At 26.4% G+C, this 25,811-nt stretch overlaps 1 protein-coding gene across 5 annotated transcripts; it reads right to left on the bottom strand.

The window, feature by feature from the left end:
* LOC145847475 (protein polybromo-1-like) lies at positions 1-25,251 on the bottom strand. Of its 5 annotated transcripts, none has more exons than XM_082953616.1 (36): positions 25,123-25,251; positions 24,919-25,016; positions 24,677-24,824; positions 23,566-23,682; positions 22,697-22,819; positions 22,367-22,522; positions 22,204-22,310; positions 21,882-21,939; positions 21,771-21,818; positions 21,082-21,252; positions 19,181-19,330; positions 18,595-18,711; positions 16,651-16,738; positions 15,889-16,091; positions 15,506-15,631; positions 14,059-14,256; positions 13,776-13,892; positions 13,342-13,469; positions 13,099-13,151; positions 12,740-12,866; positions 12,215-12,368; positions 12,015-12,125; positions 11,632-11,808; positions 10,946-11,045; positions 10,651-10,746; positions 8,574-8,783; positions 8,249-8,340; positions 7,670-7,782; positions 6,366-6,576; positions 5,800-5,928; positions 3,258-3,563; positions 2,831-3,008; positions 1,630-1,820; positions 930-1,077; positions 660-753; positions 1-391 (listed from the first exon to the last, which is right to left on the bottom strand). In XM_082953616.1, the coding sequence occupies exons 1-36, from the start codon at positions 25,225-25,227 to the stop codon at positions 268-270; spliced, it is 4,872 nt and encodes a 1,623-aa protein (XP_082809742.1). In that variant the 5' UTR covers positions 25,228-25,251; the 3' UTR covers positions 1-267. The 5 variants fall into 5 exon arrangements, with proteins under 5 accessions (XP_082809742.1, XP_082809744.1, XP_082809743.1 ...); XM_082953618.1 differs by having other exon boundaries at positions 2,918-3,008; positions 16,651-16,741; XM_082953617.1 differs by having other exon boundaries at positions 1,636-1,820; positions 16,651-16,741.
* Between the last annotated feature and the right edge of the window lie 560 nt (positions 25,252-25,811).

A 25,811-nucleotide genomic window follows, 5' to 3' on the forward strand; every position in this document is an offset into this window, starting at 1 on the left:
ATACAAAAGACGGAATATACAAACACATAAAAAGTGTAAATTGATAACAAAAATAAAGATATCAACTCTGTGCTAAAATTAAACAAATAAACTACTTATACTTTAAAAGTTTATTACTGTACACTATAACTTGCTATGTTTAAAAGGGCTAAAAGACATCAGAGTAACTTCATCAAAAGTAGTTATTTAGTAAAGACATTTATACATTCAAAAAACTGATTCGATAAAAATATTTTTGTGAGTAGACAATTCAGTCTTTCCTCGTACTCAATCATACATGTTCCTAATAGCAAGTGCATCCTTAAGCATCAAGTCACGCAGTTTCCACAGAGCTGCTTTGACCGTTGGGTGTCTCCCCTTTCCTCGACCTATCCAATCACTGGCTCGCATTCTGATAACGTACATAATTTATTTTTAGGTTATACATACTCGCTGCAAATACTGAATATAAAAATACAATTAGTTTAATATTGCTAATTAAAATACTTCTAAATACACTAGTTCAACATACTTAACTTTTTTTTACTTATCAAGTTTTATTAATTTTATTGAATAAGAATCTTATTAATGTTCAGTGGTTTAATTTTTTGTTTCTATTTATTTTATAACCTTAATACTACAGTACTAAATTAATGTAACTTTATTTAAAGTAGACAAACTTTTCAACATCCTCAGGTTTCAGTTGCACGTCATTTTCTTGCACATTAAGCTCTCTGCGCCAATTTCCAATAGAATCAGATCCCTTGTTTACACCTTAATTCGTTTTTAAACAAGCATTACTAACTTAAATATATGAAATAATAAAATGAAAGAAGTTAGAGACACATTAAATACGGTTATAGAAAGTTTATAAAATAGAAAACAAATTTTAATTTAACAAAACAAGCTAATAAAGATAAACTAGCCCAACAAAGCGTAAATAAACTCACGTTCGATGTACTTGTAGTAAGCTTCAGAATGCATGAGGATTCGTTCGGACTTGGGAGGTGGTTTGACGAAGAGAGGTCCCTTCTTCTTTACGTGGATGCCATTGACAGAAGCTGCTTGCTGCGCGATGGTTATCTGCTGCTGTGGCGGCTGCATTTTGTCAATTGATATTTAATTTATATAAATTTCAAGCAGTCAGGGTTGCCAAATGATTTTGGCAAATTTTTCAAAATACCCTTCAGGTTTTTAAAAGTTAACATTTTTGGGTTTATTTTTAGTTTAAAGTTAAGTTTAAGAAACTGTGTTAAATAGTATAACATCATTGATAAGATACTGTTAAGCTACTTTAAATATGTTTTTTAATAAAAAAAAATTTTTGTTGATGACGACAAAACTTTATCTATATGATAAATTTTTTGTTTCAAATCAAAATTTTACTACTGAACATGTTATAATTTCAGGTTTTTCCAAGATTTTTAGGCAACCCTGAGCAGATCAACATGAAACCTAATTATTTGTTATGTTTATTTTTAAACTAGCAGTAACTACATTAGCCTTGATTAGCTACATTTAAAACATGTCATATCGAAATTCTATGAGTGTAATTCAAGTTTATAAGTGTAATATTTATAGATTGTGATCAAAACTAAACTAATAAATTAAAAACTGGAACAATATATATACTAAAAATAATAAACAAACAATTACTGGTACAGCGTATGTGGTTGCAACTTGCTGCTGGTTCAAATGGTGCGGGGATGGCTTAACAACCATCTGATGCTGACCTGGGTGGTACATTTGGTTGCCTGGAGTGACCATTTGTTGTTGCGGGTGCATCGGTTGCGGTGGCAATGGAAAGTTCGACGGGGTCAGCGCACCCTGGCGCGAATTTTCTGTTTGTGTTATTAGTTGTATACATTTATAATAAAACTAAGTAAGATAAAGAATGTTAGTAAGTTTATAGCAAGTACAAATCTAGATAAAGTTCTAAACAAATAAAGTTTTAGACAACAATATCTAGAATTTTATAAGAAAAAAGATAAAAACTATAATTATACAATAACTTTATTTAACTGAAATTTCTTTTTAATCTTTGATCTATTTTAAGAAAAAAAGCATGGTTATTCAACTTTGATTTGTTTTAAATTTTCGTTGTTTTTACTTAATTTCTCAATAACTCTATATTTACTTAAAAAGGTACTAACAAAAATTTACAACTAAAAATAAACTAAGTTATTTTTTAAAATCATCTTTAAATTGGAAAAGGTGAATCAACTGCTAAAATTTCGATTTAATTTAAAAAATAGTAAACAGTTTTGTTGCTATGTTATTTTACTTTTACTTCTAGTAATATACAGTTGAAAATAATTAGAACATATTCTATGAAGTTCTGTAAAATTTATTAAACTTATGTAAATAAAACTTTTCGTTTAAGTTTTTGTTGTTCAACATTAAACTCTAGACCTTTTCAGACAAACAAAACCTCAAAGAAAATTTTTTTAGAAAATATACTTACTGGATTATTTAAATTAAATTTATTATATTATATTTAAAACTTATACTTTATTCTTTAGTTCTATGATGTATCGAATGTAAAATGCTTCATTTATACACAGCTTTTATATAGTTTAGCACGTTTTAGTAACCACAGATCTTAAAACATTTTATCCTAATTTTCATAAACTTGGAAGATATCGATTTATATTTTAGATTTGACTGTAACTTTTTAATAACTAAAGACTCCTTTAAATAACACCTTTTTATTTTTGTCTTGGGCTGGTACTTAAAAGAAAAAAACTCTTTTGTATATGATAAGATATAATTACAACTTTTTGATTCTTAAAGTTTTTAAAAAACTACGTGTATACAACAAAACCCCTAATTATATATAATCATCACTGACCAGTACTAGTTACAGAAGAATCATCAATAATAATAGAGTCATTCAAATCATGCTTTTTCTTTTTCTTTCTTTTAGGAAGCAACCTACCTTCAGCTTCGGCCTTTGCTGTCTGCTCTTTTGCTTTTTCCTCGTACTCTTTTTTAGTCTTATCGTCCAAACCACGCCATTCTTCACCAACCTTTTATTATAATTTTTATCTATTTATTTTGCAATAAGACATATGCACAAAGGTAATAATATGAAACGTTTAGGTTTAAATAAATCACAAAAGTTGACAGAATTTTAGTTATAATTTTTATAATTCTAACTTAGATCAAAAATTTTTTGTTAAAAATGTTGCTCAGCAACAATAATAATAAAACTTTTGGGACTAATAAATCAAACTAAAATAAAGTGTTTTTGACTTTAAAAGGGTAAAAATATTCACCACTCTGCTAATTTCACCGAACTTAAGTCCGGGATTTTCAGCGCGGACTTTTGGGTGGGCGTGAGCTGCAAATATTATGTAGCCGGTCGAGTGACCAGTTCCACGCTTCCTCTTTCTCTCACTGCTCGATCTCGGATTGGGAGTGACAACGCCGCCCATAATTATTTTCTTTGCGGGAGTATGCATCATGTTCTGCATGAGTGGTCTCGGATGGTAGGGGCTGGATTGCTGTGGCTGGTAATAACTTGGCGGGAACATTTGAGGCTGACTATTAGTGGGAGCAGAAAACTTGTTGTTAGCAATTTGCTGTTGAAAAAAATATATGTTTGTTTTCTTTCTTGTTTCATGTTTTTTATACATTTGTTAAAAATTATTCTTTGTGCTTTTGTTATTCGTAGTAGATCTCATAAAAGCAACTGCCTAAACCTTCTTTCTTTATACTACCCTAACTCTTTACTTTTTACAAAAGGTTCATAGCTCAAACTCTTGGTCTCATTTTTTAAAACTTTTTGATCATAACATATTCATACAAAGCTTCCTTTTCTTTGCTGATCTTTCTTTGAAATACTTTAAAATTTACTACTTTTCTGCTAGCTGTTTAAATTATTTTCCCTGTTCTGCACTAATTCTTCGTCTTCTTTTAAACTTTCTTAGCTTAAACTTTAACTCAAACTATTTCTTCAAGTTTTTGTAATAAATACAAAAAAATCTTTTATTTTTACTAATTTATATTTTAGAACACTTCGTTATTTACTAAACTTTTTTAAATTTTAACTGTTTCCATATTCTTCACTCATCTTTAAATTCTTTAAACCGATCTAAGCTGAAGTTCTAACTAGAGTTCTTCAACTTTTGTAATACAAACAAGAAAATAGGTTTTACTTCTTTTATTCTACTTCTAAGCTTTGAATTTTACTGTATACTTTATTAAAAAGATTTAAAGCTTATAAGTTAATTTAAAAATTTACCTACATATCAACAGTAAATTACGGTGTGGCCAAAAGTTTTTTGAAAGTTATTTCTAGGTTTTCTAAATATCTTCTAGATTTTGAAAGTACAAGTTTTATAGTCTATTCTTAGTCTTAAATTATATTTTTACAAACTACAAGGTCTTAAATTGCATATAAGTATCAAAAAGATACAGTAATGCTGCTTTAAAGGTGTGTTATAACTAAAAAATTCTAAATTAAACATTTTTAAAATTTAATAGATTATTCACATATAGTCAAAGTTTTAATATTCTACATGTAAAAATTGTTTAAAATTCAGGATTTTAAGTAATTTGTGTTTAAATTCCAGATTTTTCAAAAATTCTCTAATTCAGCTTTTTGGCAACCCTGAAATTAATATTAAAGTTTTTCTTTACTTATAATTTATAATATTAATATAACCTTTTGTCAACATTTATCAAAAACTAATTGATTTTTTTAGGATTAGTATACAAAAATGATAAAAAAAAAGTTATCAATTCAAATTTATAAAATAGTATAAATTACTGCTGCTCAATCATTCATATTATAGTCTAGGGGTGGGCAACGTACGGCCCGCGGGCCAGATCCGGCCCGCGACTCTTTTTTAAACTTTGATATGACCGGCCCCGGAAGTGTCCTTGCTACAGATCATCAATACAAAAAAGCTTACAAAATCTGCTTGTTCAAGTAGAGTACTTGTTCAATATGTTAATAGAAAATTTTTGCAGTTTTATAAAGGATATTTTACTAATTTATACCAGGTGAAGGCATTGGAAATAGAATTAAATATTTTTGTAAATTTCCAAGAAAATTTTGGATTTTTTTTCTGACTTTAAAGGACTTTTAATCAACTTTTACCATTTGAAGGCTTTGGAAAACAAGGAATTTTGTAAATTTAAACTGACGAAATCTGAATCTTTTTTAAATTTTATAAAATTTCCTGACTTTTTTTCAAAACCCCCTATTTTTACCTGACTTTTGTCTTTTTTTATAATTTTTCCTGACTTTTCCTGATTTCCTGACGGAGTGGCAACCCTGATAAATTAATGTGTACTAATTAATACACCATTTTGTCCTAATATTTTGTGCTGTTCTAACTTAGTTGGAATATCTTTTTGCCAAATTACCTCAAGCAACGTGTTTTTTTAAGTACGATATTTGTCAATTACAATGTCATTTCAATTTATAGACATTATTTAAACATCTGACACGTCTCAACCTTCATCTTAAGTTGTCAGACTTGAGAAAGTTTTGTGAATTTGAAGGACTCAAAAAAGTGATCAACTGTATCGATAAAACTAGAATCCGGCCGGATCCAAAACTTTTCTTAAAATTAAAATCCGACCGGATCCGGGTATCGATTTAAAACTAGTATCCAGTCGGATACGGATCTAAAAAAGTCATATTTCGGCTAGATTCAGATACTGGATCCGGCAAATCACTAATTCAAAATACTCCGGCACGCAAAAGACTTAAATTTTCCGGATCCGACCCGTTGATTGAAAAACGTTGCCCACCCCTATATTATACACTGTACAGTATTCATCTTATATATAAGAGTATGAAAATACCTTAATGGATTTTTTCAGTTCCATTTCTCTTCGAACAACTTCCTTAGCAACTTCATTGTTGAGAAGCTCAGACGCTTTAAGCCTGAGGTCAATGTGATTTTTAAAGAAGTATATTTCATCTTCAACCACCTGGAATTTATTTTAACTGGAAACTTGTTTAGTCTTTTAGAACAAGTTTCGAACATTTTAAAAGACTTAAAAAAAAGTAATACTATATATATATATATATATACGCAAGCTGATTACCGATTATAGATGTATACTGTAAATTAAATGATGGTATCTTTATTACATATTTGTTATTTCAATTGTATATGATGAATTTTATATGTTAATTAATTTCTTTTTTTAATTTAATATACTTTTAATAGAAAGGTAAGTTTTTAAGGCTTTTTTAACTAAACAACTTGTTCAATAACATATTAAAATGTCTATAAAAATTGTTATGACTGAAGTACTACTAAGCACTAGAAAACTAAAACATGAAACTTATTAATGAGTTATGATTGTTATGTAAAAACATAAATTAACTAGACTATTTATTCCCAATCGTCAGAAAATTAAACCTTCACAGGATGTTTGTAAGTTTTGTGCATTTTTGTTTTCTTGCAAGTGTGATCGTGCACATTGTACCTTGACTCACAAACAAACACGTCTTTCTCCTGTATTTCAGTGAATCTGCTGGCCTGGTACTCCTTCACCTGCATCACCGCGCACTTGCCTCTCGTGTGCTCCATTTTAATGCTGCCGTCCTCACTTGTAATCATCAGCTCTTTGCTGCAAATTTGTACGTAATTAATGAAAATTAAGAGAAAAATAACTTTCCTAAACGTTCTGCAAAACCTTCAATAATTTTTGTTTGTTTGGTAAATAAATTTTAAATTGTTGGTAATTTTCAGAAACTGTTTATAGTGATCTGGAGAAATTTTCATATTGAAAAGGTAATAGATGCCTTAAAGTAAATAAAATTTTTACAATTTGCTGTTGTCTTGTATGCTTATAATCAAGCTACGATTTGCGTTTTATCGTTTATTTAAATTAAAACTATTTTTGAGATGAACAGAATCAAAGTTAACGAGTTGCCTAGGTTTCTTATAAAAGGTGCAAACTAAAATGGGGAAAATATTTTAAAAACATAACATTTCCTTGTTTTTTAAGCTAGGAACCTCAAATTCTAAATAAATGTTCCTGCACGACTTAATATTTTTTAAGTGATTTAAAAAAAGTTTTAACTACATACTAAGAAAATTCTTGCGAGAATTTGTTTATGACTTTCAAAGATTAACTTAAAATGTTCGAAAATGATTGATTAATAACTGTTTAAAATATAAATTTATTGAGATATTCTTTTTTCACTGTTATCGTTTAAGTCTTTAACAAAAAGCCTATTGATCTCTCTAACTCTGAATGCCAAAAATTACTTTGCAATAATCGACAAACGGTAAAATTCAATTTGTAGCTTGGTTAAGAGTCTACAAATTATAACCAGTTTGTAAAAAAAAAAAATAATTGGAACCCCTAATAAAAACTATGTTTTTGATTTTAATGATACCGAATTACTAAATTGTCGATTTAATTAAAAGAGTTTTGCTATAATATTAACCTTACTGTTTTCATATTTATAAAATTCAAAAATCAATACAATGTATAAAGTCAGATTTCATAGAATCATACTCAAATAAAAAGTAGTGCTTAAGTTATTGCACAACCAAAAAAAACATATTTAATTTCCCTTAAGAAAGCAATGACTAATTTATTTATATTGATAAAGTCAACTAAAATATTTAATTCTTTTAAATTACTGGCTTATGAAAGAGAACTATCAGTTTTTCAAAAAGTATTTTTTTAATAAACATAAAAAAGTTCTAACTAATAAAACAGTCTGGTGGATTCGTGCTTTGTGAGATTGCAGTTAATAAAAAATGTTCCATGAAACCAGTTGTTACCATTTCCGTCTGTCCACATTCTTTCGACACGGGCAATCTAATTCAAACAAGTTTCAATATACTATTATATAAGTTGAAACTTAAGTTTATATGTAATTAAATTCTAACGTGTTTAAGTTTATTATAACAAAAGAACAATTATCAACTAAGGTGTGTTTTTTTTTAATTTTAGAATATATTTGTGCACTTTATCATGTACATACTTTTACAGAACAAAAAACACTTTAATAATTCTAATTATTTTAATAGTAACCATCAATAACTTGTTAAGAATAAAAAATCGTACTACTTAATGTAAAGTAAAACTCAAGTTTGCTAAAGTAGGTATAATCAAGAAAAAGTTTCCCTGAACATTATAAAAAAACTAAAAAAGAAACAAACAACTTATAAAAGTTATAGACTAAAAGATTCAAGATTTTACTCATAGACTTGAAAACTTTAGAAAGTTAATAATAGTTCAGTAATTTCTAATAAACTTAATAGTTAGTTTAACAAAAACTAACTCTTTGATTTGTGTTATTAGGTTCACTGACATAGAGGCAATCTCCTAACTTAATCCAGATTCCATTAAAATTGAATTGAGTGTAGTAAGTAGCTGTTGGAAAATTTTCTATGATTGTTCACGATAACTTTCTATACTTTTGAGAATTTTACAAAACACAGTTTAATATTTTTTTAAAAACTTTATAATATTTGAAATGTATATTTTCTTTTCTTACTTTTTTAGTGAAAAATCTAACACCCTAAGACTTTTCTAAAAAAAAAAGAAACAAAACAATGAATTTAATAAATACTTAGCTTCAAGTTATGCACTACATTTATGTTAACCTTTATTATTAGGATGCTGAGTTTCAGCTTTGACATTTTCACGGTAAATAGGAATAGGTTGACCTAAGCTGTTAGGCATCATTAACAGCTCTTTTTTCAAATTTTCACGACTGTTAGTTTTCACTTCAGGAGTTTCCCCAACAACGAAACAACTTTGAACCATCTCTCTTTCCAATGGTTGATCACGTGGTACAAGCTTGACATGCGCAGCTGTAAAATTTTCGTACATTGGCTAATACAAACAATATTGTGTATTACTTCTATTAAATTGTATGTTTGATACAAAAGTTCAAAACAAATATCAATGTTATATTTGTAACTACCAATAATGTAACTTAATACTAGTGATGTACCGGACTCACTATCCGGGTCCGGCCGGATATTGCCATTTTTGTCTGATATCCGGATCCGGCCGGGTTCTAATTTGAAAAAAAAAGTCCGGATCCGGTTCCGGCCGGATTCTAATTAAAATAAAAAGTCCGGATCCGGGTCCGGCCGGACTTGGATCTAGTTAGTAAAAAAGAGCATACTGAAAAGTATTTTTTCATAAACAAACCCTGTGTAAATTAATAAGAGTCATTTTCGTCAGTTAAAATTAAACACCTACCGTGATTGGCTCATTTTGTACACGTGACTAATTTACATTTGTTTACATTTAAACTATGAAATAAACATTTCAGAAATGTAACTCTTTACATATGTTGTAAAATTGAAAACTTTAGAATGAATACTTGCATTATTTATTGTTTAAAGTTGAGCTCAGAGAATATTCAGAGTTAATACGGTTAAATGTACGAGCCAATGAGAATCATATGACGAAGTATTTCAAACTAAATACTGATGCAACAAAACATCAGAACATGACAGGCAGTTTATATGTAAGCAGTTAGTTAGTTTGGTGTGTAGCTTGAAGCAACAAAATATCTTGAACTTTTTTGTTAATGCTTATTGTAAGTATTGTTTTGTTTTAAAAGTGAATATTTCAACTGGTGATAATTGTTTAAATATTTAAGCCAGGTTTATAGTTTAATAGTTGATTAAAAATTTTACAGTTTCTTTTTTACTAAAAGTTTTATTTAATGTTTAGTTTATTGTTTTAAGTCTTTTGATATAGATTTAAATAGCTTCCAGTTTTTAAAGTGTTACCAAAGTAATTAATAATTTTGTATATGCTAGTATTTCTCGTTGTGTTTTATATAAAAGATTCATCACTCAAAACTGTCGTGTCTGATTATAGAAAGTAGTCTCAGTTAGAATTTATTTATTAAATATTAATTAAATAAGGTAGGATTTAATTATGATGGGTAGTACTAATAAGTCAAGTGTACCACAATCAGTCCACAACTTTACTACCAAATTGTCAACCTTTGCTAGCTATTCTACTGATTATTAGATTAAAGTAATTTTTTCAGTTTTTAAAAACCTCATTCTGACTCAGGCTTGTTTATACTTACTCTAGCTAGTTTTATTGACTTAAACAGTGGCAACCCTGCCAGTTTGAAAGTTTTTGGGAATTTTAGAAATTCTTGGACTGCCTCACGCTAGTTTAGTTTTTAAAAAAAAACTCAGGCTAATTTTCTTTTAGATTTTGAATGAGTTTGAGCTGATCCAGTTTTCAATATTTTGTAATTTTCTAGTGTATTTTGTTCAAGAACTTGATTTCAGATTTTTAATTGTAAATAACACCTGAATTTGTAAACCTTGTGGCTAGCTGTTATATTTATTATTAGATTAAAGTTCTTTTTTTTTCAGTTTTTAAAAACCTCATTCTGATTCAGGCTAGTTTATACTAGTGATGTACCGGACTCACTATCCGGGTCCGGCCTGACCCGAAATTGTGGGTCCGGTACATCACTACTTAATACTTTTATTATATATAGGAAATGTTTTCTATATTTGAAAAGTAGCTAGTTAATAACTAGGAATTAGTTATGATTAGTTCAAAATTTATCTTTATGCAGAAAATTAATAACAATAAATCATTAAAAGAAGCAAAAATATTTGAACTTGTAATGCATTAAAACTTTAATAGTTTTAGTCAAAAATATTTTGATTAAAAACATAGTTGTAAACTAACACGGAGGAAGTATGTCTTTTTGCTTAAGTCTTTTAAAAGATTTGTGCTTTTGAGAGTAGTAGGACTCACAAACATATACATCTTCTGCTTTCATGCCTGAAATAAAGATTTAAATATTAATTAGAACAACTTGTAATTTATATAAACTAGTGATCTACAGGATCCTTATAAAAGTTAAGATCCGGCTGGATACGGTCTGTGACTAGTATAAATATACAACATAAATGTTAATGTTAATAAAGGGAGGCGATAGACGTTAATCATATAAAATTATAGTCTAAAAATAAAAAGAAACCTTCAGGAATTTTTTGAAAATAGTCTTTAGAGTTCATTACGTGGCATCTTCCTTTTATAACTGATGTAGAAATAATATTTTGAAAATCAGTTTTAAACACCTGTAAAATATTAACTAATTTATTTAAACTTTAAAATATATGAATAACAGGGTTGCCAAATAAGCTTGGAAGTTTTTCTCCAGTTTTTTTAAATTAGTCGTTTTAGGGTCTATTTTTAGTTAAAAATTTAGTTTAAGGAAAAAAAAAACTGTGTAAAATAGTATAATGACATTGAAAATATATCTTTAAGTTCTTTAAGTGTGCATTTTAATAAATAAAAAATTGGTGATGACAAAAATTTTTATTTATATGATAAATTTTTTGTGTCAAATCAAAATTTTATTACTTAACATGTAAAAACTGTTTAAAATTAGAGGTTTTTTAGTAATTTTTGTTCAAAATTCCAGTTTTTTTTTCAAAATTTCTCAAATTCCAGGTTTTTTCCATGGTTTTTTAGCCAGAATTGTCAAATTCCAGGGTTTTCCAGGATTTCAGGCAACCCTGAATAAACTTTAATCAAGTTTTAAAATAAAAAGTGTAATTTAAATACATCAATTAAATATTAGCTTTTAATTTCAAACGTATTATGATTGGTGTGAGAAAAAAAAACTCATACTTTAATACTTTAATTAATAAAACTTTCAACCTCTTGTTTAATAAACTTTTTCTGGGGAAAATGAAAAGTTGCTTTGGGCCTGAAAAACCATGATCCAAATACTTCGCCATTTTCATATAACTTTTCAATCATGACGACTTGATAAGGTTCAGAAGGATTTTTTGAATCTTCTACGTAAACAAACTCACCTTTCTTTAAGTTTACTCCCTATTTTTAATAAATATTTTAAGTACAGTCATAAAGTGTTTTCTTCGCAAAAATTACGTTTTATTACTATAAAATATATAACAAATTACTTTTATTACTAGAACGAAAGTTTTTTGTGAATTTAACATACTTTATAAACTACTTAAAGAAAACTAAACCTAAAACTAAATAAAATGAAACTTTTTATAAGCATAAATTAACCCAACCTGAAACTCTTGCCCATCTTCAACAGATTTTTTTCTTTGCATTTTATTTTGAATATCACTTTCTTTTTTGTCTATTTCCTTATCACTAAGGAGCTCCTCTGGTTGCTTATGCTATAAAAACAAACAATGTTGGTAGTATAAGTATTTTGTAAGTTCATGTACTTATAAAACAAAAAAAAGTTAAATTTCAATCTACCAACCTTCCTTTCCTTTTCAAGCTCGTTTTCAAGCACACCCATGGTGTAGTCATGAGCTGGCGATATCAAAAGTTCCCCTTTCTTGCAAATTTCCTCCCTTTTTGAAACAAACAGTTTTTGCAGCTCAACAACATCTTCATAATTTTGTGAATCCGTTCTATTTGCGTTGAAAATAAAACTCAATAAAAAGTATTAAAACTGACTACTAAAACATAACCAATTAAAATGTCCCTCTGTACCAAGTACTTTTACTCTCTGTTTATACCAAATCTTAAGTATATCAAATATTAATTTAATGCGTCAGCTAAATGATGTTTTGTAATCCTAAGCAAATTTTTTTTTTAAATGTATCTGTTTAGTAATTACATAATAAAATAATTTGGTAGCCTTAGTTTGTTAATATGCTATTTATCTACTTGTTATCAATTTCTTGTTAAATAAATTATGTTATACAATTAACAAACACCGTAATATGAAAGACTGACATAATTATGATTTAGCTCATACGTATTAACTACAGCAAGGTACCTGTTAATAGAGCGAACATCTTCAAATAATTCAAACATATGTTGTTGGAAAACGTCAAGTCTCCTATATCTTCGCTTTTTTATGTTAGACTTAATTTTTTCAAGGGTCATTAATGAGCTCTCTTCTTCTGTTATGAGTCGTTTATTATGAAAATATTAACATAAATAATTTTAAGTATATTTACTGAAAACTACTATAATTAAATAACTTATAACAACACTACCAATGATGTTTAGATAATAATATGTCATTTGATTGCAATCAGTAACTATTTTTTCACTTATAGACTTTATAAAAGGTATTTATAACAAAACATACACTCAAAAAATTTAAATATATTCTACAAGGAAAATAAAAACCTTTAGCATCTTTGTTATCTTCCTTTTGATTTATAAGAGACTCTGACAGAACTCTGAAATAAAATCAAAATGTTAACCTAATACATGTCATACTTATTGATTTTAGTTAAACAAAAAATATTAAAAACACATCTAGCAAAAAATGTTTTGTAAATATTTCTTTATACGCAGTAAATCATCTCCCATTTAAAATATTAATCATTATTAATTTTGTCATCAAACAAAAGCAATAAACTTATTTACCTTTTATTTTCGTCTTTGCAGTGGATGACAGTTACAAATAATTCACAAATAATATCATGAACAAACTCTTTAACATCAGGAATTTTTGGTGGTCCTTCCAATGTTTCAAAATATTCTAGTGCATTTTTCTAGTATAGTAATAAGTATATATGATTAGAAACCAGTATTACATCTTAGAATATAATTTTTGATAATATTTTTTGTTAAAAAGTAAAAAAAACTTCACTTAAAACCGAAATATGTTAGGTGTTTGAGTTAAAAAATGAGATATCTATAGTAATATTGTTAAAATTAAATTTGTTTAACATATAGCTTAATGATTATAAAGCAGGCTTAAAGTTTTTGCGTAAAGTACTTAACAACTAAAAATTATATTGAACTTTTTAAAAAATAGAACACTTTTAATACTAATAAGATTTTAAAAACAAGACAACCTGAAGTATGAGTGCATCTTTGTATATCATGGATCCAGGTTCATTGTAAGCACAAGCGTTTTCGAACATTAAAAGCAAATCTTGAAGCATCTCTTCCAACTTACTATACAGTCCGTTCTGAAATTATCATTAAAATTCAATCTACTACAGCAATATGTTCATTTTATTAAACTATTGTATTTTAAGTCTTTGTTATATAAATGAGATAAGTTTTTTTACAGAACATTTAAAATTTTAAATATGTAGCAACAAAATTCAAAATTTAAAATAACAATGTTTTTACCTGCATCTTGTTTTGTATACGTTCCATGTCCATAGGCTTTCTAATTACTTTATAGTACTCTGGAAGTTCATTTTTAGGTGGTAATTTTTCAAATATTTCACAAATAGAACGTTGCTCAACATCCTTGTAGTTTCTCACATTCGTAAATAGTTTTTCCTGCTTACTCATTTCAGCAACTGCTTTGTTGCTGTGATCTTGCTGAAAATAGGTGAGCAAACGTATAACTTTTTGCTTAAAAAAAAAACTAGTAGTAGATTAGTTGAAAATAAATACAAAGTAAGTTAGTATAATTTATCTATGTCTGGTAAAATATATTTTTTTTTACTTACAGGGTTGAAAAAGGTTTTTGAGAAATTTCCTCCAGGTTTACAAAAGTATAAGTTTTTGGGTCCATTTTTAGTATAAATTTAAATTTAAGGTATAAAACTGTCTTAAATAGTATAAAAACTTTGAAAAGATAATGTAAAGCTACTTTAATTGTTTATTTTAATAACTATTTTAATCTTTTATCTAAATTATATATATTTGTTTGAAGTTGAAACTTAATTATTTTAAATGTTTTTATTGATTTTTGTTAAATATTACAGGTTTTTTTTCAAAATTAATAAACTCAATGTTTTTCTGTCTAAGTTGTCAACCTCCAGGTTTTTCCAGGATTCAAGGTTTTTTGGCAACCCTGTAATGAGGTAAAACTAAATACTACAAACTAACTACCTAAATTCATTTAACTAATTTTTCTTTTAATATTAAAATTAAATACATTTCTCAAGTATGTGAATTGACTACTTTAGCTTAAATAAAACTAAAATTTTAGAATTCAAAAATAACATTTAAGTCTATATAACAAAAGGTAAAGAAGGTGCAGGCTTTATCTTATGGAAACACTTGTTAGAATACAAAAGCATAAGAGTAAGCCTGTGCTTTAAAAATTTAAAATTCTAAATAATTAAAGAATTTTTACATAGTTACGTTTTGAATGAAAAATTATAATTATAGGAGAATTAGTTAGAAGCGAATTAATCTTTGTAGTATAGCTTTTTATTTAGTATATACTAAATTGCGATTTTGAAAATTCGTGCAAAAAACTTTAACAGTTGGTAATAAATAAGAATAAATCAACAAATTTAACAAAAATTTCAAATTAAACTAAAAATTAACGCAAGTAAAGCCTTTTCCTTTTCATTATTATTACCATAAGAAAATTAAGTCTAGTCATAATGCAATAAAAAAAGCATGCTAAGTATAACAACAACAATAATATAACAAAATACATAAACTACATAACAATTGCAAGTAAAATGAATAGCATCACAATCAAAATAAATTACAAAATAAAACAATAATTTATTAGAAATATTGAAAAAGCTATACAAGACATAAATTAATTTTAAAGAAAGGGTTATTTTTAACGCAGTTAGTAAATCGAAATTAATGTATTATGGAAAACCTTAGCGCCATTTGCACTTTTAACTATACTAGTATCGGCAAGCAGTGATTCATTAGCCTCAACCGGCCCAATTTCTTTTACTTGCTCGTCTAAAACTCTTTGTAGCGTATTTGCATCCGCATAAATCTACAAACAAGTCATATTTTAAACACCTTTGTATACAAAAATGAAAAAAAGTTTATAGTGAGTATTAATTTTTAAAGCTATAGAAATTTTGAGCCGGGAATAGAAGTAAGAGAGTTTAAGTTTAACAATACTTATTATCTTTTACATCATTAATAAAAACCTCATTACGAGTGTCTTAATATGACTAGAAATGTCCTTCTTCTATTTATTGTTTTAAACCAGCTTAAATTTAATCTCAACGTGCTAAGCAAACCAACTTGAGAACCAGGCTCGTTAAAATAGCGAGCATTTTCAAACATCAAATAAAAGTCTTCCAACAAATCCTCAATTTTACGGTATTTGTCTCCTTTTATTTTACGCTCAATGGTTCTCATGTCTATGGGTTCCAGTATGCGCTTGTAATAATCAGGCCACTCTTTACGGCTTGGTTTGTCCATAAACATCTCGGTCAACACGCGACCTTTATTTATTTAGTTATTTATATACTAAAACTCAACTCTTTCTAAATATTTCAAAACTTTACTCACTTTTAAGTTTTTTTACTATACCTAAACACTTAATGTATTTCTAACAAGTTTCTAGGAAACAAATAATAGCCTTGACTTTGCTAACTAAAAGTAGTAATATGACTCATTAATTTATATTATGTCAACAGGAAAAGTCATGACCTAATACATATATATTATAAAATATTCGTACTGATGTCAACATTTTTTAAAATGATAACTTGTAAATTAAATGTTCTACTGAAAAATGGCTTCACTGACTGCAAATCGACTGAACACAATTTAGTTCGAAATAAAAAAAATCTCTTAGAAAAAACTAGAATTAATTTTTAAATTATACCAGCAAAAGCGATGATAGGCTTAAAATTTATTTTGGATTAAAAAAAATCATACTGTTTGTGTTTAAGGTTTAGTCTGAAGTAAAATTTTAAAATCAATAATTTTTCACATTGGTATTGGACCTTAAAAAACTATATACTTATTTTTTATCAAACTCATCTCATCTCAACTAACCATTGGCGTCACAAGTTTGTAACACACTATCATATAAGCCCAACAAATGAGTTTTCAGCGATTTTTCCTTTCTTTTCCGCTTCTTTTTCTTCTGCATGTTAACCATTATTTTATTCACACAATTCAAACGTGTTAGTGAAAAATCCTTTTCTTATACAAAATAAGTGGAAAAACTTCTTTAACTTATTTTCATTTTATATATTGCTTCTACTGTTTCATAGCATTAGTTACATGAATGAAACCAGTTTATAAAAACTGAAATTCGTAAGTCATACTAGCTGTTAATATGAACACTACTATTTTTGTAAGATGATCATGTATCTTTATCACTAACAGAATTCAACAAATACGTCTAATCATCACACAAATGATTATTTTAGTAACGTGCATTAACCTAAACCAATAAGGATGATTTTTAATATACACCAACTCGAACAATGCCGTAACACCTGATAATAATGTTACTACAATTAGTTAACTTCAGCTTTACAACAGAACAACTTTAAATTAAAGCTGAAAATATTAAACTAATAAAAAATAAATGCAAGAACTCTGCTACAAATATTATCAGATCTAAAAGTTTAAGCTTCTAAAACAGTACTTGTTATTTCACAGTAAAGATCAAAGAGCTTTAACTTTGAGAAAATATCGAAAACAAAAAAAACAAAGTATTAATGTTTATAAAAAGTTTTATATTTATCAGAAACTCTTGGCGTATGATTAAAATAAAATGAAAATGAAGTTAAATAGCATGCAAAATGGTAGATAAAAACTTTTTTTTCAAATTTATAGTTGTATGGGTTAGTTAAACTTTTGAAAATGCATTTTTAATGTTGTATTATTTACAAGAAATAAAATATTCACCACAAGTATCATCACGAACTTATTTTCTGGTAATTTTGTTTTTAAGATTTTATCTATAACAAAATTTAACATTGATCCATTTTCAAATGCCATAAGTATAAACTATAAAAATAATTTCATAAAATGCAAAAAACAAATTAATTTTAAGATACATTCAGTTTTGAATAACTTTTAAATACGATTGTTTATTATCTAATGAAGAACAGACTGATAAAATTTTAAAGCTGTAGGAGAAGACAGATTTTTTTATAAAATATACTTTTTTACTGTTTAATTTTGTTCCTTCATAAAATCTCTTTTATTTTGACCCGTTACATCTCAAAACTTATTTTGAATTTTAAAAAGCGGCTAGAAGCAAATTGTAGTTATAAAAAAAATGCAATGTAAGACAAAGTCGACTTAACCCCTTGTGGCCTTGACTGACAACTTACATTAAATTATAATGAATGTTCTATTAATAGTTGCAAAACATGTATTTAAAATATTACAATGAAAAAAACTAAAAATTTATACCAAAGTTTGCCAAAAAAAAAACTCAAGTAATACATAAAAAGTTGTTTAAAATAAAATGCACTTTCTCTTACATAAATATTTAAAGTAAAACGCACTAACTAACTGTACTAGTTATTAATCTAACTACATGCAAAGTTTCAATGAAACACTAGGTTATACTTTTTGTTAAGCTAAAATATCCTAAAGCTTTCAAGGAGTACACTAGCTATTTGTAAACTAAAACAAATTGAAGATGTAAATGATTTAGTTTCTGATTGCCAATACAAACAAATTAAACGCAGGAAAAGTAATCATTTAAAATATACCTAGTTTCATGTTGTTCAACAACCTAGTTTTGTAAAAGCATAAAATAAAAACGATTACCTATAATTAAATATTGAATTTTTTTTCCAGGACATGCAATTAATTTACAAACAACAAATTGTTAATAGTACAATTAAATTTCAACTACACTTAAAAAATGTACAGTTGCTGCAAAAGTATCTCGCTTGAAAATGTTAACTCAATTAGCAATCAGGCGTTTATATGAATGAGCAAAGCAAGCAGGATTTTATAAACATATATTACCGCGCTCTCTTCACTATCTTCTTTGTTTTCCACGATTCTGCTTGAATTGTAAGACTTGTCAATCACTTCTTGCTTAATAGTGATTTTAGGAATTTTTACTTCCTTTTCTTCTTTACCCTTCATTTACTTATCATATAAACGAGAATTTTTTTAACGTAGGCACTAGGCTTTGTACTACACCCGATAAGTAACTTTACAGAATTGTAAAGAATAATTTATATGAAGGCTTCGAAATTTCGTTTAGGTTTTCAAAACTTTTGTCACTATACTCGCATGTAAATTATGAGGTTTTTAAAAATTTTACAATAACTAGGACTGGAACATATAAAACAAGTTATAAAAATAAATAATTGATGTAAATTGAGAGAGTTCGTTACTCAGAAAAGAGAAACTTAAATACTAAAAAATAAACTACATGTGTAAATTAAACAAAAAAAAAACTGCAATTTCAACAATAAAGGTTTTTTCTACTTATGTTCAAAATAAAGTATGTAAAAAAATAATTTTCACAAACAATTAGTAAAAAATGCTTTATAGAAATCAAAATTTTTGTTACAAAAAGTAAATTTCTATTAAACTTATAAACCTGTGGTTGTTTTTCAATTAAAGTTTGGGCTCGCATGCAGACAAATTGCTTGAGAGTTACAGAGTTTTGGTAGATATTTGAGTTGGATTCATTGTACTGCATGGCATTGCTAAACAACAAAACTAAGTCGGCTTCTAATTCACCAAGTGCCTGGTTATAGTTTAAGCTTATTATGACTTTTTATATAAAAAATAAAAAATTACTAAATAAAATAATCAAATAATAATAATTAAATTAGGCAGAATACTTTTTAAGAGTGTAAAAATATTATTATAAAATAAAAAACTTATTGAAGATTTAAATTTTCTTCAAATAATTAACGCCTAATCATTTAAAAAGAATTCAAGTACAAATTAATTGAGGGTAAATTAGATTGAAATTATTTTAAATATAATTAAAAAAAAGTTATCTAGAAAATAATGATATTCTCTCAAACTAAGTAAAAATAGACAAAAAAACTAGTTTAGTTTAGCTACAGCCTATCTAAAAATATTGCTATGAAATGAAAATTCTAAAGCTACTTACTTAGTTTAAATAATGGGAAAAATTATGAAAACATAACAGTACAAACCAAAAATTTTGTTTATTGATTTTAAGACAGTAAAAAATTTTTAGCTTCATAGACAAAATTTTTTTTTATATACCCATTTATTTAAAACAAAAACATTAAACAAATAATTTTCTAAAGTTTGTGACAAGTATGTTATAATTGGATTCTATTTATCACTACCAATCGTTTACTTTTTTAAACTTGTTATAAACAACACACTATAAAAAATAACTTAGTCATAGAAACAAATAAAAAATCTAGATATTTCTTTAAAGCACATTAATTTCTCATCATGAACAAGTGTTTATTTTTCTAATAAAAAATAGTACTGTATAGTTTTGCAATTCTAAAATAACATGTATCACTGTAACAAACTTAAAGCATACGTTTAAACTAAATATATATTTCTAATCAAAAACAATTCTTAACCCTTTATGAGAATACAAGTAGATTTTAAACATTATGTTAATCAAAAAAGTTTTAAAGGGCATAGGGGGGATTGTTTTTTTACAAGTTGACCTTATTTTTGTAAAGTTTTATTTGAGCTGTCAAAAGTTTTTAACCCTTTAACAAAATTCAAAGTAATTTTTGAGATATAAGCGATCAAATTCGGTGTGGTCAATAGGGTTATAACAAAAAACACAAAAATAACTATTTCACTAAAAGTCTATCTTCTCATTTAATAACCAATATTTTTCAAATTTTCACAGATAGTCCATTATTAAGGTTTGGGCCTTCCATAAGGAACCTAATGTTGCCTCCGACTTTGACCGGCTATATCTCAAAAATAATTTTGAATTTTTTAAATCTGTAAAAAGCATCTTGTAGCTTAGTTAAAACTCTATAAAATAAGATTAAATTGTGGAAAAAGTGATTTACCCACAATTACAATTTCAGGTTATTTTTGCCTAAATTGTCAAATTCCAGGACTACCAAGTTTTTTGGCAACCCTGTATATATTCTATAAATAAAAACTGACTTATATTTTATACTTTATTGTAAAAAAAATGTAAAAAATCTAAAAAAAAATTTGGATCCCCCACCCATGCCCTTAATTTTTTATTGTGTATTTGTTTTTTATTATGAAAACTCAATAAAGATAGTTTAAAAGTTGTAAGAAAAATTGGTTACTAATGTATAAATTTGATATACTTCGGGTAAATCAAAACTAGTCCTTTACATCCAAAAAATATTTTTTACTTAAAGTAAAACAATATACATTTGTAAAAATGATATAAAAAATGTATATAATCTTGGTAGAAATTCAAACAAGTTCTCTCATTGTTTAGTAGTATGTACTATTGGATAAAATGAAATACTTATTGAAACATAAAAAACAGGAAAAACTTACTTGGTAATTACGCTTATTAATTTTTTTCTTGATAATACGAAGAGATATAGGATTTTTTATTTCATCATAATAATCTGGGTAAAACCTTCGATTAGGAAGTCTACCAAAAGGATCTGAAATTCTATGTCCTTCTAAATTTTTGTAGTTAACTACTTCATTAAATAATGTTGCCTGTAAATAAATTATATACCGAATTTATTTTACATAGCAACCAAAAAAGTAATTCTTCTTATTAAGTTTTATTAATAAATCTCAATGAAATATTAAAATTCATTTGTTTCTTTTTAAATTGAAGTTTTGTATTTGTTAATGCCATGACTTAAGAAAACATTTGAAAATAATAAAAATAACAACGCAATATATCTACGATTATTAAAAGTAACTGTATTTTAAACTAATAAAAGTGTAGGTCAATGATTGATTAAAAAAATTAAAATATTTATTAATTAAATAAACTTTTTCGTTATAATAACATTAAAAACAAAAAAGTTGCTTTATTTCACTTATTTTATATGATCATAATATGCAGTACTTTAATAAGTTTACATATAGTATAATATTAACAAAATATATATTCCAATGAACTTGTTTCACTAGGATATTCTATTAACAAACGCTTAAATTTATATTTTGAGTAGTTACATGTAGTATATTGTTTAAATAAAATTTAAATTATTCTGATAAAAAACCTGCAAGTTGTCCTCTCCAGCAGCTATTGTTAGATCGTGAAGTTCAGGCTAAATAAATATTTTAAATATTAGTTGAAAAGAAAGCTATATGCTATTTACAAAATAAAAAACCTGCTCAACTATTTCCTGCTTGATTGTAGTAACTTTGTAGTTAGTGCTTTTACGCGTTCTGCAATTTGATTAATATATTTTTGTTTAGACAAAATAGATTAAGTATTAAACAAAAAGAAAATTATTATCATCAGTGGTAGAAAAATAACCAAGTGTTCTGTTTGGTATAATAATCTAAGTAAAAACGTAGCACACAATTAAGACAAATAAATTTTTGAAACTTGATCTATAGTTTTTGTAGACAGTTATTAAAATGGGATAGTTAAAAAATATTTATATACACAAAAACATGAAGCTAAATAAGTAAAACTACTTTACAAACTTGAGTCTAGCACTAGCTTTCACTGAACCAACTGCCTTTTTCTCTTTTTCACAATCAGAAATTCTGTCATCAAAAAATCTCTTGATTGTTACTGCATCGTTGTACACCTGAAGAGAAATAATAAGAAACAAAAATACAAAATTAAACTAAATTACACTCTTACCTGAGACCCATTTTTGTTGTAGGTTATAGCATTTTTGTGCAAAAGACGAACATCTTTTTTAAGTGAAGCCCAACTAGAATAGACTTTAGTTTCAATTCTGTCAGAAATTGTGTCAAGATCTATTGGCTCTTTTATAACCTCATAGTAAGTAGGATTCTGAAAAACAAATAAAAAAGCTTTCATAATCACAAATTTACAAATTCTAAAATGTAAAAAAAATTATTATATAAACTAACTAATTATAAAAGTTTAGAAAATAATTAGTTTAGATCAAAAAAATACTTTTGTGTTTCTTAGTTATTGGAAATGATAAGTAAATAAAAAATTTACAGATGCTGGGTCTGGAAGTTTCATGAAAAGTTCAGCAATTACACGACCTTCGTCATCAGTTTCAGTTATAATTGTCTCATAAATTTCTCTCATCTGTTCATACTGCTCAAAACCAGCTGTAGTCTGAAAAGTTCCGTGTACTTATGTTATGTTAATTATTTTGTTATCTTCAACTAAATTTAAACAAATTTATGAAAATTTGGTAGTTTATTAGTACTTGATAGTTATTAATGACTTTATTCTAACATACAAAAACGTACTTATATAGTTTGAATAAAAATTTTGTCTAAGTTTAAAAAAAGTGGGTTAGCTTAGTTTTTGAATTAAAATATTAAAACAAAAGTATAATTCAGCTGGTTTGATAAACTGCAATTTTTTAATTAAAACAAATTATAAGTCTAACAACTTCTTACACAAAACTAAATTATCAGTAGCTAATAACTTATGTAACAATAAGTAAACAAATATAAATATATTCTGACAGTCAGATATAAAGATGAACAATATTAACTTAATCAACTGTATCAAGTACTTTAATACAAACAAAGGGCTATTTTGGAAATATATCTAACATAAACTCTAGATAAGAGCTAATAATACATGAAACGCCAAATATTTTTGATAAATTAATACTTGGTTTAGGTAGTTTATACCAAATTTACTAACTGCTTTGTGTTTTCAAAATATTCACATATGATAAATACATAATATATTTCTTATATTTTCCTAACTTATTCTACTTAGACTAACTTCTGTACAGCGCAATTCATTTAATAATGGGTGGTAAAAGTCTCAAAATAATGGTCTAACTTATATTTATCAAATTTAATATTATAATTTAATCTAAAACGATTGTATAACTCCTTTACTTTTTTGGTTGAAACATCGTCAGTGGGAGAAGTAGAAACATTTCCTGTCAGTCTATTCTTGATCTCATAGTAAGTGTCAAGCAAAATGCAGGCATCTTTGAATTGCTCAGTGCCAGTCTGAGAAATATTAATCACAAGTAGATAACTCTAATATTCTTAAATAAAAATTATTATTTAAAATATTAATGAAATCTACCAATTTAATGATTTTTTATACTAATATCACATAAAATATATCAATAAATAATATTTTTTGTAGCTTAAATTTAAGTTTTTTAATCCATTAAGGTAATTTATTAATCTTAATTTCATTAATTAGTTCAGATTGCTGTAAAGGTAGACTCTTAGTGTAGGCTGAGTATTGGAAAAAAAATTATGACAAAAAATAGTACAAAAATCTGCTAAAAAAGAAAAAGAAGTCAGTTAAAATTATGAATTCAATAAAAAAATCTGCTGTTGCTGAACAATCAAAATTGAGCTGAAAATTTTAATTTGGAGTAATTTAAGATGATTAATAGTTGTTGTAACGTTTTTTACTTAATCAAAATTGAAGCTATATGTATTTTAAATAGAAAACCAACCCTTTGTATGCAAAAATAATTTGACTATAAGGTTGCTTTATTTACTTAATTTTTTGGTAATTATATGTTTGTATTTAATTAGCTCTGATATTTAGTATTTTGATTAGTTTTATGTAATTAACTTTGTATATAATTAATATTTGTTTATGATGATTACTACGGTTACTATATAAGTTAAATTTATATTTTATTTATTGCTGTGTATCCATTGATGAAAATAGTGTGAAATATATCTGTATTTTTGCACTGAGTGTCTTTTATATGCTATTTAATGCTATATGTTTTTTTTTTTTTTGACTACAAATAATTATCAAACACAACAAAATAAATTTCAGTATCAAAAATTTACTCGTACTTGCAAACATTGGTATACTATCTTAGTTTATAATGCTATCAATAACAAAAAACATTATTAGATAGAAACTGCACTTACTAAAATTAAACAAGTCAGTTTTAATTATTTTACCTAATTAAATTACAAACTCAAAATATTGTAATTTAAATGAAAAATAGCCAAACCATCAACTTACATTATAAAACATTTTAGCATTGCTGACCATCAATTCAACATCTGTTGTAAGTATTTCAAGATCACGATACTCATCAACTTTAACTCTCTGAGATATTTTGTTTAAGTCAATTGGATCCTTCACTTTTTCATAGTAAATAGAATTTCCACTACAATTTAAAAGTTTTATTTAAAGTTTTGTTAAAGTTTAAATTTTACTACCATATAATTAGGTTACACAAACTTCAATAACTTAAAACCAACCGTTTACTGGGTACCTTGAAAAAATGCTTACACACAGGCCTCCCACTGCTTGTTTCAGACACAGTTAGTGCATCAACAATAGCTTGAGCTACTTCACTCTGATATGAAAAAATATCAGTTTAGATTAATTCTTATACCTACATGCATAAAACTTTACAACACTTTTAAAAACTTAAATAAGTTGAAAACATAACAACAATTTACTTGATTAGATTGGGCTCCACTTCTTCTTGGTCTTTTTGAGTATGTTGAATCATTTAAAGTGTTATCATTGGAATTAGTTATATTAGATCTTCGTTTGTTTGGCATTTTGTAATAAACAAACTTACTATATCAACTAAAAAACAATTTGTTTTAATAATGTAAAAATAATATGCTACAACATCAATTACTACTCTTTATTTCACAACAACTAACCAAAAAAGCCTTTGGGAACTAGTATTTAATCAATTAAAAGGTACTTTAAAACTATCTGTTTCTTATAACTATAAGGCTTTCTATTTTTAAATCATAATTTTTATTACAAATAACTGATATAAAATTTATTTTATCAAGTGTTTTGATGGTAGCTTGTACAAAAATATTACTATTAAAAATATATTTTTCTAATAATAAAACTTTGTTGTTTCATTTGTATTAATAACTTAAATGTCAGTTTATCTTAAAAAGTATTCTTTCTAAAGAATTGTATATATTTAAAAAACTTTGAGCACTAACTTTTTATTAGTTAAAGGCACAAGGACTTGTTATTTGGCAAACATTTATAAGGATAAAACTTCAATGTTACAAACTACTAAGTTAGGAAAAAATTTTAAACTCAAATCACTAAGCAAGCTTCTACTCTTGCTGAATCTTGCTGCAACATCAGTCCAACTGTGAGATCACTGCCACAA

Source organism: Thalia democratica, unplaced genomic scaffold, assembly GCF_965202585.1.
Source record: "Thalia democratica unplaced genomic scaffold, ktThaDemo2.hap1.1 HAP1_SCAFFOLD_950, whole genome shotgun sequence".
Classification (NCBI taxonomy): Eukaryota; Metazoa; Chordata; class Thaliacea; order Salpida; family Salpidae; genus Thalia; species Thalia democratica.

Bases quoted from the DNA above. Each gene is read 5' to 3' on its own strand.
- LOC145847475 (XM_082953615.1), bottom strand. From the start codon at position 25,227: ATGCCAAACAAACGAAGATCTAATATAACTAATTCCAATGATAACACT. The intron at 22,523-22,696 runs GTAAATTTTTTA...TTTGTTTTTCAG, and splicing joins AACTTCCAGACCCAGCATCT to AATCCTACTTACTATGAGGT. The intron at 7,783-8,248 runs GTTAGTTTTTGT...TGTTTGAATTAG, and splicing joins CTAATAACACAAATCAAAGA to ATTGCCCGTGTCGAAAGAAT.